The sequence below is a fragment of the Ctenopharyngodon idella genome, chromosome 5 (assembly GCF_019924925.1).
Source record: "Ctenopharyngodon idella isolate HZGC_01 chromosome 5, HZGC01, whole genome shotgun sequence".
Taxonomy (NCBI): domain Eukaryota; kingdom Metazoa; phylum Chordata; class Actinopteri; order Cypriniformes; family Xenocyprididae; genus Ctenopharyngodon; species Ctenopharyngodon idella.
This window is the reverse complement of record NC_067224.1, coordinates 14,396,965-14,416,794: the sequence shown is the minus strand read 5'-3', so window position 1 is coordinate 14,416,794 and position 19,830 is coordinate 14,396,965. Positions and strand designations below refer to the sequence as shown.

General features: G+C 38.4%; 1 protein-coding gene across 4 annotated transcripts in view; it reads right to left on the bottom strand.

The window, feature by feature from the left end:
- Nucleotides 1-13,924, bottom strand: part of mamdc2a (MAM domain containing 2a) — a 28,193-nt gene extending 14,269 nt beyond the window's left edge. The window contains exons 1-8 of one of the 4 annotated variants that reach the window (XR_007930386.1): nt 13,754-13,924; nt 13,428-13,547; nt 6,427-6,677; nt 5,684-5,768; nt 3,226-3,363; nt 2,780-3,036; nt 994-1,087; nt 11-157 (exon numbers count right to left, since the gene is read on the bottom strand). Coding sequence is in view for 2 of the 4 variants with exons in the window: in XM_051895046.1 (XP_051751006.1) it covers nt 11-157; nt 994-1,087; nt 2,780-3,036; nt 3,226-3,363; nt 5,684-5,768; nt 6,427-6,677; nt 13,428-13,547; nt 13,754-13,784 (1,123 nt within the window). In the remaining 2 variants the exon portion in view is untranslated. The remainder of the gene's footprint in view (nt 1-10; nt 158-993; nt 1,088-2,779; nt 3,037-3,225; nt 3,364-5,683; nt 5,769-6,426; nt 6,678-13,427; nt 13,548-13,753) is intronic. The other 3 variants (XR_007930385.1, XM_051895046.1, XM_051895047.1) reach the window with 3 other exon arrangements.
- Between the last annotated feature and the right edge of the window lie 5,906 nt (nt 13,925-19,830).

Genomic DNA, 19,830 nt, shown 5'->3' with positions numbered 1-19,830 from the left:
ACTTTCGCACCAGTGCCTGTGGTGTGATCACCGAAGCGGTAAACATTTGGTTTCACAGAGACCCTGTTCCACACTGAACCTCCGGTCTGTTCCTGATAATACTGACACAGCCCCTCCTCAAAGTCACAGTTTGCAACAGAGGGGTCAAACGCTGGCTCTGAAATGTGAATCACATGAAACAAAGTCAAAACATGAACATCTCCCACATGCACAGACTTTCTGTAAAATGTATGTAAACTGCTGACTAAAGGGAATGTCGATGTGGTTGAAAAACAAGAAAACTCCCTTTTAAACAGCCACTTGTGGTCTGTTTTAGGCTGTAGGGTACAAAACTGAAGGCCTCTCTGAAAAAAAAAATGGGACTACTTTCTATCCCAAAGAATATGATGATGGAAAACCGTCAGTAGGGCATACGCAGTCCCTCAATTGTCCTCAGTGTGAAAAGATGGATCTCAAAATCATACAGTAACTGCTGGAAAGGGTTCAAATATGCAAGAAATCCTTGAAAACTGAAGAATCTGCAGGACATGGAGGATATTTCTGAAGAACAGAGCTCAGTTTAACTGCTCAGAACAAAGAGACTCATGAACAACCATCACAAAACAAAAAAAAAACAGTCGTAGATCATCCATGTAACCAAGAATCAATGGTTCCCAAACTTTTGAACGGGGTTATTTTAATAAATTTAGCTATTTTTTGTCTTGTGGACTATATGTAAACATCTTTTATGTAAAATATCTTACTCAGGACAGTGCTAAATAAAAAATAACATGCATTTTGTATGATCTCTCTTATTTTGTTAAAATTATTCACATTTTCACAGATTCTGCAAGTGGTTCCCATACTTTTTCATGCAACTGTGTATGTCTACAGAATGCCAATCAAACTTGCTAGTGGTTTAAAGCTCTGTAAACAGCTTTATTGTGATGTTTGGGATTATGCATGGTTGCATAAGGCATGTTAGTGCTTACTATGCAACAGAACCGCACTGACCTGTCTCTGTGTGGCAAAACTCTGATGTGAAAGAAATGTCATCCAGAGCAACATATCCCCCACGAGCACTGTTGAACGCTACCTCAAACACCACCTAGTAAACCAAATACACCAATCAATCTAAATTAGACAAATGACATGCCCAACATGAAGGGAACAATTGTCCCGAAAATGATTCATTCATTTTGAAAACTGAAAAAGTTTTAAATTGATTTAGTTTGTAACTCTGTGTAAAAGTAATTAAAAACACTACAAGGTTCAAAGCGTGATATATTAGTAACACTTCAGACAGTGAACTCATCTGCTGGAGAGAATCTCCAGACTCCACACACACTCCCACTCTCATTATTTACATTGTCTCCCAGAGTTGGCTGCTCACACTCAAACACAGCGCTAGCTCTTCACTTCATGTTTATACTATTCCTACAGATGCAAAATAAACACTCTTTTCTCCCCAGCACAGATATGACGTTATGTATGGTTTGAAGTAGATCACACTTTGAACTATATTTGGAAATTACCAAAGGTATCTCTTACCATTATTACAGTTCATAATCAAAGCAGTTTTGATTACATATAAATGGTCAGTTTTCAGTAAAACTATCCATACTTGATTTGGTTATACTGTACATAATATATACGATATACTAAAGTATATACTAAAACACTTACTGACCCCAAACTTTTAAATAGTATAGAGTCACTGAGGTTTTATTTATTTATTTATTTATTTTGGCAAAAATGAATACTGCATTAAATTGGTCGGTAACAGTAAAGACTATTTACAGTGTGTGTGTGTGTGTCTATTCAAAGAATACTGAAGAAAGCAACTGATAACAACAATAATAGGAAATATTTCTTTATCACCAAATCAGCATATTAGAATGTTTTCTTAAGGATCATGTGACACTGAAGACTGGAGTAATGGCTTCTGAAAATTCAGCAAAATATTAAAAAATCTTACCAACCCTAAACTTTTTAATGATAGTATATATTCCAATTAGTTATGAATGTCAAAATGTGAATATTAGTCTAAGTTAGTGACAATCTTTACTAACCGAATGTACATTAACCAATATTTGCTAATCCTATTATTGATAAATACTGCAAAAGTGTGAACCATTCATCTACTGGTGTTCAAAATATATTTATATAGGGGGTGTAAAGAACCCTTCATAGAACATTAATTCATAATTGTTTGACTTAAACTTGCCATCTATAATATGACACAAGTCTGTACAATGTCTTATATATGTTAACCATGTAATAAAAGAAGGCCCCTTTTATAAATAGGTGCTAGTTTTGTTAGGATAGTGTTCTTCCGTATACATGTGGGAACTACAGCTCTTAAGCCATTAAAGTGTATTTGCAAATGGCTTTAGTATATTGTGGGTAGTTAAAACTTCTAAGATATATTAAATATATACACCATCTGTTCTAAACAAAAGCTTACATATGTATAGTGTCAACATGTGAATGTACTTTATTGCAGTACAGTACATTACAAATACCTGTTGTACAGTACAAATACCTGTTGTGTTTAATTTTACTTTATAAGAGACTATTTTAAATTAACATTAAGTTGGGTGCCAGCAGATTTGTTTAAAATGGATTTTTATTTTCTGATGGAAACTAAATGCACTTAACTTAAAAAACATGCATCTTTTCTGTTCTGTTGGTGTATAGTTTATATTTGAAGTAGTGTTTTTGTTGGCCTCTCTAATGTCACCATGCTGTCTTTCAAAATAGCGCAATGCAGTGATACTTCACTGAAAACATCACTGACCTCTAAAGGATGTGGTGCCTTAATATCCACTTGCACTAACTTCCAGTTTGAAGTTGCATACACATCAGGTCTCCATATCTCTTCATAGTGGCCCAGCTGGTCCTTAGTGAAGACTGAGAAGAAATTCCCAATAGCTTGGTTCCTTTGATAGTAAAAGGACAAGCATCCTGCCATTGAAGTGGTAGTCATTGGCGACACCAACTTGGCCACCTCCTGGAACCTTTTGGCATAAACTGAGTCCACATACATGTAGTGACCTAGTTCAGAGTGGAGAAATTAAACAAAGGATGGATTCACAAAGAACATTCCTCAGGGTAGGAGAGTAAGCAAGCTCCAAACCAATTGTGGGTTGAGAAAAGCTATGGTCTTGTTGGAGAGCCTGGGATGATTAATTCCAGCTCTTGACCTTTTGTGCAGTATGAAGCTGTTCTGTCAGTCTGTATTACCTCTCTCATTGTTCATGGTGTGGTCATCTGGAAGGTCTGACTGAGGGTCGCGGGCCAAACTCCCACCCACATACCAGTTCACATTGGGATTCCACTGATTACTGTAGCCACACAAGTGATGCTCCTCAAAGTTGCACTCTAAAACAGACATTAAACATTATTATTAATATGTTTTGGGGAATGAGGAGAAGCGTATAACTGCATTAGCACAGTGGTTCTCAAAGAGACAATAGCGGTGGTATAGAAAGTTACATTCAAATCAACCCCGTTAACCAATAAGGTTTGTGTGTAGTGTCTTATTTTCAGATGTTCTTGTGTGCATGCCAGATTCATGCAAGGATTTTTAATTCTTTTTTTAACACAATGCAATCAAATGAAATCAGAAGACTTGGAATGTAGCACATAAATGTTATGGACTGCTGTTACTGTACTTTTATGTTTTTAGAGCTGCAAAACAGCTACAATCACCATCCTCTCATCCCTTATACCTTTCAGGAATGAAATCAAATGGGTTAGGAGCAACATTAGCATTTTGGAGTAGTATCACTTTTTTATTTATATATATACAGTGGGTACGGAAAGTATTCAGACAACCTTAAATTTTTCACTCTTTGTTATATTGCAGCCATTTGCTAAAATCATTTAAGTTCATTTTTTTTCCTCATTAATGTACACACAGCACCCCATATTGACAGAAAAACACAGAATTGTTGACATTTTTGCAGATTTATTAAAAAAGAAAAACTGAAATATCACACGGTCCTAAGTATTCAGACCCTTTGCTCAGTATTTAGTAGAAGCACCCTTTGATCTAATACAGCCATGAGTCTTTTTAGGAAAGATGCAACACGTTTTTCACACCTGGATTTGGGGATCCTCTGCCATTCCTCCTTGCAGATCCTCTCCAGTTCTGCCAGGTTGGATGGTAAACGTTGGTGGACAGCCATTTTTAGGTCTCTCCAGAGATGCTCTATTGGGTTTAAGTCAGGGCTCTGGCTGGGCCATTCAAGAACAGTCACGGAGTTGTTGTGAAGCCACTCCTTCGTTATTTTAGCTGTGTGCTTAGGGTCATTGTCTTGTTGGAAGGTAAACCTTCGGCCCAGTCGGAGGTCCTGAGCACTCTGGAGAAGGTTTTCGTCCAGGATATCCCTGTACTTGGCCGCATTCATCTTTCCCTCGATTGCAACCAGTCGTCCTGTCCCTGCAGCTGAAAAACACCCCCACAGCATGATGCTGCCACCACCATGCTTCACTGTTGGGACTGTATTGGACAGGTGATGAGCAGTGCCTGGTTTTCTCCACACATACCGCTTAGAATTAAGGCCAAAAAGTTCTATCTTGGTCTCATCAGACCAGAGAATCTTATTTCTCACCATCTTTAGCAAACTCCATGCGGGCTTTCATGTGTCTTGCACTGAGGAGAGGCTTCCGTTGGGCCACTCTGCCATAAAGCCCCGACTGGTGGAGGGCTGCAGTGATGGTTGACTTTCTACAACTTTCTCCCATCTCCCGACTGCATCTCTGGAGCTCAGCCACAGTGATCTTTGGGTTCTTCTCTCTCACCAAGGCTCTTCTCCCCCGATAGCTCAGTTTGGCCGGACGGCCAGCTCTAGGAAGGGTTCTGGTCATCCCAAACATCTTCCATTTAAGGATTATAGAGGCCACTGTGCTCTTAGGAACCTTAAGTGCAGCAGAATTTTTTTTGTAACCTTGGCCAGATCTGTGCCTTGCCACAATTCTGTCTCTGAGCTCTTCAGGCAGTTCCTTTGACCTCATGATTCTCATTTGCTCTGACATGCACTGTGAGCTGTAAGGTCTTACATAGACAGGTGTGTGGCTTTCCTAATCAAGTCCAATCAGTATAATCAAACACAGCTGGACTCAAATGAAGGTGTAGAACCATCTCAAGGATGATCAGAAGAAATGGACAGCACCTGAGTTAAATATATGAGTGTCACAGCAAAGGGTCTGAATACTTAGGACCATGTGATATTTCAGTTTTTCTTTTTTAATAAATCTGCAAAAATGTCAACAATTCTGTGTTTTTCTGTCAATATGGGGTGCTGTGTGTACATTAATGAGGAAAAAAAATTAACTTAAATGATTTTAGCAAATGGCTGCAATATAACAAAGAGTGAAAAATTTAAGGGGGTCTGAATACTTTCCGTACCCACTGTATATATATATATAGCAACATCAATGAATAACAACAACAACAAAAATGTTCTGTTTGTAGGTTCTGTAAATTTTGCATATATAGATAGATAGATATATATATATATATATATATATATATATGGGTTGCAAAAGCCTTTAGACTTTCAAAGTGGGGAATCGCAAAAAATACAAAAAAATAAATAAACCACTTAATTAGCATAATAAGGTGTTCCTGCACAAAGTCTGGATTTTACAAAGTGGTCCATTGTACTGGTTAAGAGTATTAAATTTGAAGACTTACCTATACAGTATCCAGGGATTATGTGTATTTCAAAAATAGCAACGCTATTGCCCATTCCTCTGCTCGGATTAGCCTCAAATAATAGCTAAATGTCAAAAAGTAATAAACAAAGAGAAATTAAACAGTTTGGGCTGCAACAGTTAAATATGCACCAATTGCTATCAATTCAACTGACAAAAATGTTTATTTTATTATCCAAAACCTATAAAACAATCTTTATCTAACTCATTATGACAGGGCACAACCTCTTCACTCTCTTTCAGTGATTCTATAAATCATAAATCAAACAGCTTCAGTTTTACACACTGTCTAATTTTAGAGTAAATATAACGTCAGAAGGTTTACATCATACATCTCAAGTCAAAATTAGCGTAATAGATTCACTTTCTTTCCAGTCATAATTCATAACATTTGTTATTAAACAAAGTCAATTTCTATTCTTTTGTGCTTTGCTATTCCTTACCCTCAGTCTATCTTTCCAAATGTAATTCCCAGAAACACAGAATTACTGTTAGTGTAGTAAAATAGCACAAGTGCTTGTCTGATCAAGGGAGAGGCGTATCCACAGTAGTATTTACAAAGGGCTCTTTTCTTCACTCAGCTCCACTCAAACCCTCTTTTAAGCTTACGGCCCTCTAGCAAACTATGAATAGTCTTGACTACATTATATTACATACACAACCCCCTCGTTTCCTTACTTTGCATTCAAACATAGAAGTGACTGTGCCATGTTAGGCAGATACCTGGTAAGCCCCAGACATATTACGGAGGTCCACGCTGGCAATGAGCCAACTGTCTGAGGGTCTGTCCGCCGTCCATAACATGTAGTCAAAGCTCTCACCCTCGGGTCGTAAATGCAGTTGAAGAGAGCCTGAGCCTGAGATCTGATAGACCAACCGCATACAGCTCCAGTCTCTGAGCTCCAGCTCTGGGCTGACCAGGACAAACTTTTCTGTCTCACCAGAAGATGACAGATCTGCTGTGATGAAGCGACCTGAAAGAATCAGAAGAGTCATAATTTCAATACTGGTGAGAACATTTGTGCAGAAGCACATGCTTTATGTCATAAGTCTGAGAACAGAATAGAAACACTTCAAAAATGAAAAAAGTAAGTTTATAGTTAATGATTGTTTACATTCAGTTCTGTTATTTTCATTGGAGGATATAACAATGGATCTGGATTTTCTAAAGCCAAGTCGATCTAATGATCCAAAGTCTCACAGGGTCATCAGTAATGAACAGAAACCTCTTAAAAAAAAAACATAAAAAAAATGAATGGGCAACTGTTTCACCATTTTAAACTGTGTGTCAAAAAACAGATGTGATCTGTATCAGTTTCTCCAAAATGAAGTGCATGCAATCACAGCAAATGAAGACTCAAGGGAGACTCAAGTGTTAATTTTAACAGTCCATTTAATCTTCAGACTTTAACAAAGTGACTATGTAGAGCACAGAAATAGGTTAGGTTCACATTTAAACAGTTTATTAAAGAAGAAATATCAGCTGTCAGAAGTAAAGTAATCATATATGCTGTGAACGTATCCAATTTCCTCTTGTTTAATTTGCATCAAACCTCGACATGATGTAAGAGCGTGTTTGCTGTGGTTAGCTTCTGTGATCTCTGATAACTCCAGATGTTCTCATGGTGATTCATTCCAGGTGCCAGATGAAAACGATACCTTTTTTTTCTTCTCTCTTCATGACCTCTTGCAAAATGCTAATTATCTACACTTTGGTTTGGCCCTTTTTTGGGAACTCATATATTTAGTCCATGAGCAAATACCAATCATTAAAATCCCACTTCTCTGTCCATGGCATCAACTTCTGAGGTAGGTGTTTAAAATAGTGAAGTCATGTCTTTCGTAAGGTCCATTTGAAATTAGTCCCCATTTTGTGGAAACAATGGACATAAATTTACAATGAACCACAAAGTAGAGTCTTAACAACAACATACAGTCAATGTATTATTAGCATAGTCACAAGGTCAGCATTTTCAGCGATAGTTGCAAACATGAGAAATAAAAGGCTGGATTTAATCACAAGCAGTGAATGTTTAATGAAAACAAACTCAAAATAACACTCAGAATACAGGATACCAAAACAAGTCAAGCAGAACAACCAACATAACCTAGATGAGAACGGACAATGAACTGAACAAACTCAGGGTTTAAATAACACAAGTCAAATTCAATTCAATTCAATTCAATTCAAATTAATCAATGAAATAGAGAACAGGTGCAGATCATAATCAATCAATAAAAAAACAATAAGGAAACCAAACTCAGAGCCGAAACTGAAACTGCTATATTTTGAAACCGGGTCCCAGAGTGGACACCCTTGTGTTTTCATGTGTACAACCAATCCGTATATTTTGTGAAACGATGATGTCATCACCCCAGATCTCGACCCTAGTCAGACACCGCTACGTCACGTAACAGCAACAACAACAACAATAGCAGACTACATGCTTGTGTTTGTGCCGCAGAAGCTACTGAGCCTATTAGCTTTACTAAAGTTTGTATACAGCGCGCAAGGTTTGTCTTATTCTTTGTTTTTAGTGTATCTCTGTGGCAGAATTACAGCACCACATACTGGCATGTATACTACATCGTTTTGAGTCAGTTTCAGTGGTTACGCAGATATTTCTTGGGATGAGGAAAAAAAAAATGTAAAGGGAAAGCTCTGGCTTCGTGTGGATGTAGCCTCAAACACAGGAACCTGAAACAGACATTAAACCCAAAATACCAATACCCGTAACAAGCATACAGTTGAACATTGAAAACTAGTATAGGGCAACATACTTCATAACTACATTTTAACTAAAAAGGGGAAAGAGTTGATGTCATTGACCTATGTGGCTTATAACACACTATAAAAAAGTTCCAGGTGACTCAAAATGCTTCTGTAACTAGTTGCAGAGCCTTAAAGGGTTAGTTCACCCAAAAATGAAAATTCTGTCATCATTTACTCACCCTCAAGTTGTTCCAAACTTCTGCTGAACACAAAAGAAGATATTTTGAAGAATACGGGTAACCAAACAGGCCCAGGGCCCAACTGACTTCCATAGTATGGAAGTGTTCAGCAGAAAAAAGAAATGCATACAGGTTTGGAATAACTTGAGGGTTAGTAAATGATGACAAAATTTTCATTTTTGGGTGAACTATTGCTTTAAGTTACAGCCTTAGGTTAATTCATTAAGATTAGGGTCTCAATCGTGCACGTCTACCAGGTATATTGTTGAAAATACTAATCTAACGCAAATTAACAAATTTTGGTGTAGTTTCAATGAATTTTCTGGAAGTTGTGATTTTAAGTTAGTTCAATATGAGTCGTAGATGCAGACAGCTTTTACTTGCTCCAGCACACAGTAGAGTTTGTATCCCGACTCACTGTCCTTTCTCATCCCACCTTCCCCTTTCTCTCTCCTATTTTGCTTTCTGTCTACTCTCTAACTGTCCAGTCTAAATAAAGCCAAAAGACCAAACATAAATCTAAATACAAATATTTTAGATTGACTCAAGTACAATTCTTATTTTTTACGGAAGCATTTTCCCCTCTACCTCGCAATGGCATCTCTGATAACGTGTGCACCAATGTGAAGGCAGGATAAAACTCCCCAAAAACCTGTCCCTCACATGAGAGCGCAGCCATTAACAAACGATCAATGATCCATCCAATGATCCCATCAATTCCCAATAGACAAAATCATCACCCGCTGCATATTTTAAGAAAATATTATCCATCAAAGTAACAAACCATGCAGCGATAACATTTATACTGGCAATTATAAGTACTGGGAAATTATTCTGCATATTTTTTTTCCCAACATGAGAGGCATTTAGTGAAGAAACAAATAATGGATAAAGTCTTCTAAATTCTCACTAAACACTCAAAACTCACTGCAGCAGCTGTTATTCAGTAAGTGTGAAGGAGATCTTCCTGAAAGTGGCCCACCTCCTTTTGATTCTTCATAAAAATGGTTAAAAGTTTACATGAACTCTGTGAATGTCTGCTGTGCATCTTCAAACGCCTAAATGATTTCTACAGCTGCTGAAAATGTCTGGAGAAACAAGGTTAGCAGATCTCCAGATTCTCATCATTTCCATCTCAGCTCCTTCTGGAAATGTTTTTTCTTACATTTATAGTTTTTTGGCTGCATAAATATTAAATAAAAAAATATGATAAATACACTAAATTGTATTACTTTCTATGCTTTAATAATAGCAAAGAGTGATACACAGCAGCATAGGCCTATCTTTTTATAAAATAACAGAAAAGTTATATGGCAAATAAATCATCTTCTGCATTCATTCATTAAAAGTTTAGTAAAGCTCCTTCATTTTCCTAAAACTAAGAAGTCTGTCTCTGCTGTTTCCACTACAAAGTCAGTGTTGTCTAGGAAACCAAACAGAGACACACATTTGTTGCCAAGTCTTGTTTTATTGACCTGTGGGGAAAAACTCACTCCACAAGCAGGAGACAGTTGTCAACCAGACAACTGCCCAGGGTATGTTCACCGGATTACACTTCTTCCATCATACTTCGTTAACAGTCATTCTAAAGCATCTTCTCTGTTTTACCCACAACAGCTGAACCCATCCAGTTATTCACCAGCCATCATAGTTTTTGGCAGAGGACAGAAACAAAAGTTAAGCTATGAAAACAAAGCTTATTTTTAGAACAGAGCACAAACAGTTACGGAAAGCGCTTATTGTGCTGAAAGTACAATAATATTAAGGTAAGGTAACATACAAGAAAAAAAATGTATAGCATGACAGCTGTCCTGCAACATGTGTCTCTTGCAAGATGGTGGGCTGAGAAGAGTTATAGCACGCATGATCTGTGAAGCATCTCTGGCCAGTGTGCATCATAAAGGCCAATTAATAATCTACGGAAATCCTTAGTTCTGATGAACAGAGATCAGATAAAGTCCTGTCATGTAGAGCAGGCTCACTCGAAGAAGTGCAGATGTGCAATGACTAATCCTTAAACACTGAAGAAAGTAGGGCAGCACTTTTTATATAAATCCTGTATAATGATGCCTTTCAATTCATTCACAATTCCTTAACCAGTTATAACCTAAATTAAAGTATACAGGGTGCACCATGTGGTAACCATGTTAATTGATTTTTCATGGCTTGATTAGCACTTGCTCTGAGAAGACACGTCAAATTGAATCAAACAAATTGGCATGTATCCTCAGAATATCTCTGTTTGTCTGTGGTTATCAGATTGTTTAATTGATTTATAACTTCAAATTTTTTGTCATGAGGGTTTTGGAATGAAGTGTGCTAAGTTGCTTGCATTTTGTATGCTCTTTTCCAAATATTCGACTAAAGAAGATGTGAATCTGCACATTTCCACTACATTATGTGCATTATATCATGAAGGTATCTCTTGTCGTGATGGAACCCATTGCTTCAGAGAGTTATTTGTGTTTTTGGACATTGTTTTTTTAAATGCTGCGAGGAGACGCAAAATAAATGACTATGGCTAGAGTTTAAACTTTCAAATTCCGCATGAATGTCAAGGGAAGAATTTGTGTGCCAACTTTTTGTTGGGCCTAATGCACAATGCCTTGGTGTTTTACATGCACAAATGGTCACAACACGTCATCAGTATGCGAATAAAATGTTTCTATCATCTTAATGAGCATTTGAACTAAAACAAAACTCAAGATAATCGGCATCTAGCACATTAAGGCCCCATTTACACTAGTGTGTTTTTGTTTTAAAACAGTGTTTTAAAATGAAAACGATCCTCATTTACACTGGCGTTTCCACAGCGTTTCAGATACGATCTCCGTCTACACTACATGGCCGAAAAACGCATGTCACATGACAGGCGTAACTGTAGCAAAACTTATGCATTTTAAAACGAAAACGCACTAGTGTAAACAGGGCCTAAATGTATATGTTAATTCAGAGGCCCCGTTTACACTAGTGCATTTTCATTTTAAAATAGTGTTTTAAGATGAAAACGATCTTTGTCTACACTGGCGTTTCCACAGCCTTTCAGAAACAATCTCCATCTACACTACTCGAAGGAAAACGCATGTCACGTGACCATTCATGCACACTGGGCATGCGCGTACAAGTGTAAACAGTTGCCTCTTGCACATGTAGGCAGCTGCAGTATTAAAAAGTGCAGACTTTAACTGCACAATGCCTGCTAAAAATTACAACAAAGCCAGCAATGTTTGCAGTTCATTCTCCATGTTATTGTTTATACGGTCGTCAAGGATACGCAGAGCAAATGTGGGTAGCCACGCCATCGTTTTCAAAAGTCTCCGTTTTGGTCTGTTTATACTGAAATGCAACCCCGGTGTTTTCAAACTAAAATGGGGTCTGCAGCGCTTTCGAAAGTCTCCGTTTTCGAGGTTCAAAAACGCTGCAGACCCCATTTTAGTTTGAAAACACCGGGGTTGCATTTCAGTGCGTTTTCATTTTAAAACACCATTTTAAAACGAAAACGCACTAGTGTAAACAGGGCCTAAATGTATATATTAATTCGGAGGCCCCGTTTACACTAGTGCGTTTTCATTTTAAAATGGTGTTTTAAGATGAAAACGATCTTTGTCTACACTGGCGTTTCCACAGCGTTTCAGAAACTCCGTCTACACTACTCGAAGGAAAACGCATGTCACATGACCGTTCATGCACACTGGGCATGCGCGTACAAGTGTAAACAGTTGCCTCTTGCGCATGTAGGTAGCTGCAGTATTAAAAAAAATGCAGTTTAACTGCACAATGCCTGCTAAAAATGACAATAAAGCCAGCAAAGATTGCAGTTCAGTCTCCGTCCAAGTGCACACACACAGCGGTGAGTGTTAAAAACACACAAACACACCGTGAACACACACCCAGTGCAGTGGGCAGCCATTTTTGCAGTGGCACCCGGGGAGCATTTGGGGGTAGGTGCATTGCTCAAGGGAACCTCATTTGTGGGTAATGAGAGTGGAAGACGGTTGTGGCTAGAAGGGATACACCAGAAGTCACTCAAAATCTCGCCATAAAATAACAATAAATTAAATTTGCTACTTATCAGATTGTTGTCTTGATGTGCGCATTGCCAGGTAAGCCCTGGTAGGACAATCTGGCCATAGCTGTATCCCTTCTAGCCCCAACCATGGAAGAGAGCGCCGTTCATTCACTTCCCCCACCTACATTTCCTGCCAGTACTGAAGTTCTAACCCACAACCTTTGGGTTACAAGTCCAACTCTCTAACCATTAGGCCACAAGTTACTTGTAAAGTAACTTTATTGTTGCATATTATATTGTTATATTACAATGAATTATATTTTGTGTAGGAAATTAGCTTATTTTGTTGTAAATTAAAAACCCTGACAATGTCACTGTTAAATAGGCTACCAATAAGTATTGTAGGCTAGTATTCCGCCACTCAGACGCCCCCAAATCGTAAAGGGGCATAAAGAAAATCCCGAGCTTCTCACTCGTATTTACGACTTTGTGTTGGCGTTCGTGTGCGTTCAATTTGTAAATTTTTCCAACATGACTTAAACTCACCATAAAACGCAAATGTAGGCTACATATTATAGCGCCATCTAGTGTCCGATGTGTGCTGGTGGGTGCCTGAGTAGTGTGAACTAATGATTTTGGAAACATCTTAGGTTTGAGGTGTCTACAAGTTGGGGTCTCTGGTGACCAGGCACTTTCAGGGCAGAAAAAAAGAATAATTGGCAAAGCAGTACTACATATAAAAGTGCTTGGACACCTCTCATACCTTCCTCGTTGATGGTCCAGGCAGCATAAGCGGGATCAGACGTGTAGTCGCAGCTGTCCGCGTCGAAACTGCAGGAGCCGCGCAAAAGTTGCGTCTGAGCCCGCGTCAGAAGAGCGACTGCTGAGGATGACATAACATCAGATGAGCACTAAACTATAACATCTTAACGAGAATTAACTCGCTCTGTTAGCGGAAATAAATGTGCAAAAAAGTCAATTCAGCAACGAACAAGTCCACGTTGATAGAACAGATAAAACTTGCACCAATGCATAGATGCATGCAAACAAACAATGACAGTTTTTCCATTAAGAAAAGTGATGACCTACCCAGAAGGGTTGAGAAGTGAAGCAAACTCATGGCAAAAGTTGCAGGGATGCTGGAGTGGAAGAGTGAAGGTCCACTAACGCAGATTGCGTACGGCAGCTTGAGCACACAGTGCACTGCGACCGCTGCATTCACTCTCCATGCTTTGACTCTGGCAGTGCTCAACAGACAGTGGGAGGAGGGAGTGGTTGTTGAGGTTTCTATTTCAGAATAGGCAATGGATCTCCCTTAGGTAAGGAGTTTGCCGCTGTGTAAACGTCTGCAGAAATGACAGACAGAAGACTTCATCACAGCTTTGATGGCCTTAAATTACTCAAATAGTCTGTATAGTGAAGAGATCATTAAATGGTGTTTAACAACAGTGACGTTTGAATTGCATGTTTAATAACTGAATACAATTGTAGGGTTTACTTTGTAAATGTTATGTGGTTTTCTTATGTCAGTTCCGAAAAACAACATACTTTACGTGTTGATATATATATAAACACGTAAAGTATGTCATTTTCAGTAGTCAATTTCAGGACAATGTCTAATCTCATTTCTGGAGTGGGGATGTCATTTTACTCCTTATTTTCCTTGAAGTAAATTAGCATGAGATCATGGAATGAAAATAGAGATTCATCTTTATTGAGGTAAACTGTACCAAACCACTGGTAAGGTCAGACAGTACTAGCACAGGAGTAAGTGGTTCATGAACCGGTCTGGTGGAGTTAAAAGCAACAAAGTCATTTTGTTTAAAATAAAATGTACACTATACACGGTGGGAATGGAATTTTATGTTAGGAACACTCTCTTCACTTTAATTTGCCTAATAAATGCGGAATTGCTAACAACAGAGACCCAGCTGCAGGCTTTCAACCATTCTGTTGTTCACGAGGTTGTTGCTTTTTACAATAATATCCTTGCAGGCACAAGATCCACAGAGCAACAAATCCACGGCATATGCACAAGGATTGTGGAAATTCCCATAGGGATCACAACTCATCTAGTGTGAAGCTTTGTCCTCCGTGTAGAGGTTTCTACTGTTAATATAACATCCAACGTCTCCAAAACAAAGAGAAAGAAAAAAAGAAGGAAAAAAACAATTAGTTTAAATATTGTGTAAAATATGTTCCTATGATGATCACTCCAATATGAACAACTCACACCTGTGTTGGTGCTGGAGGTGCAGTTTTTTATGTTCACTGACAGGACTGGATCTGATTTGTGCAGCTATGCAGGACGATTCACTGTTTACAGTGTATGCACTTCACATATAAACACACATGCCACTGCATCTAAGAAATATTTATTGATTTCATATGACCTTTTTTTATTATTTGAGTATTTACTCAAGTATTAATTTCATCATTGAGCTCACATTGTACCAGTGTTATTATTAACTAAAAATAAAACTGTTAAGAATAGTTTCTATTGAAATAAAACTGAATGTTGATAGATAGATAGATAGATAGATAGATAGATAGATTTTTGAGTGACGTGACGTGTACAATCAAAAATGATTTTACGATACTGTTCAGTTTATTTAATTAAATGTAATTTAACACCATTGTATTAGGTTTCTCATTCAAACACAAATTGCATTGTGTTAAATAAACTGCCTTGAAACAGTTGCGTTTTGGCTGAACTCAATATTTCATTTTGTTTTAATTAAGTAGGCCAAAAATAACATTTGGTACTTGTTCAATTTACTTAAGTAAATGAAGTTAATCCAACACAATTCTTTTGAGTGGAGAGTAAATAAATGATTTTAGTTGTGTTAAAATAGCATTATAGATACTAAGGACAGGAACAGGATTTCATCATGCTTTGCACAGGGCTGGATAGGGAGAGTAAATGTTGTAATAGCGTTAGCGTCAGTTCTGGCAGGTCACGTCAGTCAAGTTCGCATCAGCTGACTCCCAGGTGACTCACGTCTACCTATAGGAATACAACGCCTATTACAGCATCCATATATAAGCTCCTCGGTATTATTAGCAGCTATCGCATTTCTCAGGAGCTAATTACCCTCCTCCATCCCCAGCTCCTCCTCTCTTCAGTCAGGATTGGCCTTATGATTCCCCTGAATCAGACTAATTCTTGAAATACACTATATTCCCAAAAGCTTTGGGACGCCTGCCTTTACATGCACATGAACTTTAATGACATCCCATTCTTAATCCGTAGGGTTTAATATGAAGTTGGCCCACCCTTTGCAGCTATAACAGCTTCAACTCTTCTGGGAAGGCTTTCCACAAGGTTTAGGAGTGTGTTTATGGGAATTTTTGACCATTCTTCTAGAAGCGCATTTGTGAGGTCAGGCAGTGATGTTGGACGAGAAGGTCTGGCTCACAATCTCCGCTCTAATTCATCCCAAAGGTGTTCTATCGGGTTGAGGTCAGGAGTCTGTGCAGGCCAGTCAAGTTCCTCCACACCAAACTCACTCATCCATGTATTCATGGACCTTGCTTTGTGCACTGGTGCACAGTCATGTTGGAACAGGAAGGGGCCATCCCCAAACTGTTCCCACAAAGTTGGGAGCATGAAATTGTCCAAAATGTCTTGGTATGCTGAAGCATTAAGTGTTCCTTTCACTGGAACTAAGGGGCCAAGCCCAACCTCTGAAAAACAACCCCACACCATAATCCCCCTCCACCAAACTTTACACTTGGCACAATGCAGTCAGGCAAGTACCGTTCTCCTGGTAACCGCCAAACCCAGACTCGTCCATCAGATTGCCAGACAGAGAAGTGTGATTCGTCACTCCAGAGAACACGTCTCCACTGCTCTAGAGTCCAGTGGCAGCGTGCTTTACACCACTGCATCCGATGCTTTGCATTGCACTTGGTGATGTAAGGCTTGGATGCAGCTGCTCGGCCATGAAAACCCATTCCATGAAGCTCTCTACACACTGTTCTTGAGCTAATCTGAAGGCCACACGAAGTTTGGAGGTCTGTAGCTATTGACTCTGCGGAAAGTTGGCGACTTCTGCGCACTGTGCGCCTCAGCATGCGTTGACCCCGCTCTGTGATTTTACGTGGCCTACCACTTCGTGGCTGAGTTGCTGTTGTTCCCAATTGCTTCCATGTTGTTATGATACCACTAACAGTTGACCTTGGAATATTTAGTAGTGAGGAAATTTCACGAATTGACTTATTGCACAGGTGGCAACCTATCACGGTACCACGCTTGAACTCACTGAGCTCCTGAGAGCGACCCATTCTTTCACAAATGTTTGTAGAAGCAGTCTGCATGCCTAGGCGCTTGATTTTATACACCTGTGGCCATGGAAGTGATTGGAACACCTGAATTCAATGATTTGGAGGGGTGTCCCAATACTTTTGGCAATATAGTGTATGTGTACATGTTAAATTATTGACATTAATGATATCTGCATATGTTGGTTTTGTTCTGTTTACCCTAAGGGGGGTTATTGCTGCTCTCCCTGCTCTTATCCATGCTAGGCTGCATTGATGTGCAGGGAGTTCTTGCCCAGAACAGAACCATACCGCCAATACAAACTTTATGCATTATCAATCATATTTGACAATAGTGGTCCTGACAGAAAAAAAAAAAAAAATTATTTTATGCGTTTTTTCGTCAAGATGAAAAAAAAACATTAACAAGATGAAGACTTGTTAATGTTTAATGTTCTTGTTCATATTTAAAAGAGTTTCTGGTATGTTAATGTTTTTGGAGGTTACCATTGTGCTGAAGTGTAGAGCATGTGCTTGTGGTGAGGATCTGCTAACAACAATTAAAGTTGTTTTAATAATAAAAAAAATAACTTTTTTGGGCATGCCACGGATGTAACAAAACCGTCTTCTGGCTAACACCTAACAAAAAGAGTCTTTACAGAGTAAAGATTTTGTAAAAGGTTTGTAAATGTTGTAAAAATTGTTCTTGAATGCATTCACTAAATAAATCAATTAAACTGGTTTTAATTTTTGTTTGATATTAAATTTAGGATAACTTCATAGTTTTGGACAAAATGAAGAATGTTAACCTGATTCAGCTAAATGGCATTGAAATAACCTTATGTAATAAATTTAAGTTTAATGAAATAAACAATGTTAATTAAATGCATGGAATTAAATGCCCAGTTACGTGGAACCTGTTGACATAAAAAAGTTTTTTTTGAGTGTAGCCAAGTATGGTGTCCCATACTTGGAATTTGTGCTCTGCATTACACCCATCCAAGTGTACACGGCAGTGAGTATTGAGCACACACACCGTAAACACATGACAGTGGAAGAGAGCACTGTTCATTCCCTCCCCCTACCTACATTTCCTGCCGGTACTGAGACTCGAACCCGCTACCTTCAGGTTACAAGTAGGGATGCACCGATCTGCTTTTTTCGCTTCCGATACCGATTCCAATACCTGGGATTCAGTATCGGCCGATACCGATACCGATCCGATATTCAATTAATAATAAAAAAAAGTGCTAAATTAACTAATAATCTGCCTCACTGTGTGAAAGAAACTGGGATCATTCTTTTGTGCAAGGCATCAGGCTTAAACATTACTTTCCTTACTTTGTAAAATGAAATAACAAACAGACACAAATGTAGTGAATTATTTATTTAATAATTGTGCATCAGTGCAACAACTGTAAATAAACCAATAGCTTCACTAGCACAGTAGACATTCAAAATAAACAGAAGTCCAGCTTATTCCTTCATCCATGACTCATGGCTTGTTTTTCATGAATGTTTGAGTCATACATGACATAAACTAAATATACTTATAAATATAGGCTATACTATAAAATGAAAAGACATTTCTTTTAAATTTATAGTGGAGTTTTGTTTTTTTAATGAGGCAGCAACATATGATAGATAGGACCGAACAAAAAATGCTATTAAAGGGTTAGTTCACCCAAAAATGAAAATTCTGTCATTAATTACTCACCCTCGTGCCGTTTTACACCTGTAAGACCTTCGTTGATCTTCGGAACACAAATTAAGATATTTTTGTTTAAATTCGATGGCTCTGTGAGGCCTACATAGGGAGCAATGACATTCCTCTCTCAAGATCCATTAATGTACTAAAAACATATTTAAATCAGTTCATGCGAGTACAGTGGTTCAATATTAATATTATAAAGCGACAAGAATATTTTTGGTGCGCCAAAAATAACAAAATAATGACTTATTTAGTGATGGCCGATTTCAAAACACTGCTTCAGGAAGATTCGGAGCGTTATGAATCAGTGTATCGAATCAGTGGTTCGGAGCGCGTGTCAAACCGCCAAACTGCTGAAATCACGTGACTTTGGCGCTCCGAACTGCGGATTTGACACGCTGATTCATTATGCTCCGAAGCTTCCTGAAGCAGTGTTTTGAAATCGGCCATCACTAAATAATTCGGGTTTTTTTTGTTTTGTTTTTTTTGGCGCACCAAAAATATTCTGTCGCTTTATAATATTAATATTGAACCACTGTACTCACATGAACTGATTTAAATATGTTTTTAGTACATTAATGGATCTTGAGAGAGGAAATGTCATTGCTCCCTATGTAGGCCTCACGGAGCCATCGGATTTAAACAAAAATATCTCAATTTGCGTTCCGAAGATTAACGAAGGTCTTACGGGTCTGGAACGCCATGAGCGTGAGTAATAAATGACAGAATTTTCATTTTTGGGTGAACTAACCCTTTAACAATCTTTCATTGCGCAAAAGTATGAAACGGCTCCCATACAGAGCGGCACAAAGCGCTTATGCGCATCCTGCGTGCAGAATGATGCGCTTGAAGCATCATGGAGTCACAGCGCGCAGCGGCAGCGCTCCGCATTGAAAAGTTCAAAGCACAAAGTGAAGATATATAGATGCGTATTGTATTACCGGTATCGTTGTCTACAGATGAAGTATAATAATAGAAACATTGATTCATCTTAGAGAGAGTTTCATTTTGTTGACTGTCGTAACCGAACGCGACACGCAGTTTGAATGCTAAATGGAGAATGACTGACAGCCGCAGCGGAGGGAGGCATTTACGTGAACTTTAATACTCGACTTAAATACGTGACTTAAATATTTATCTGTACCTCAAATTAAACTATGGAATGGCTTCAGAACACTTGGAATATAGTGCA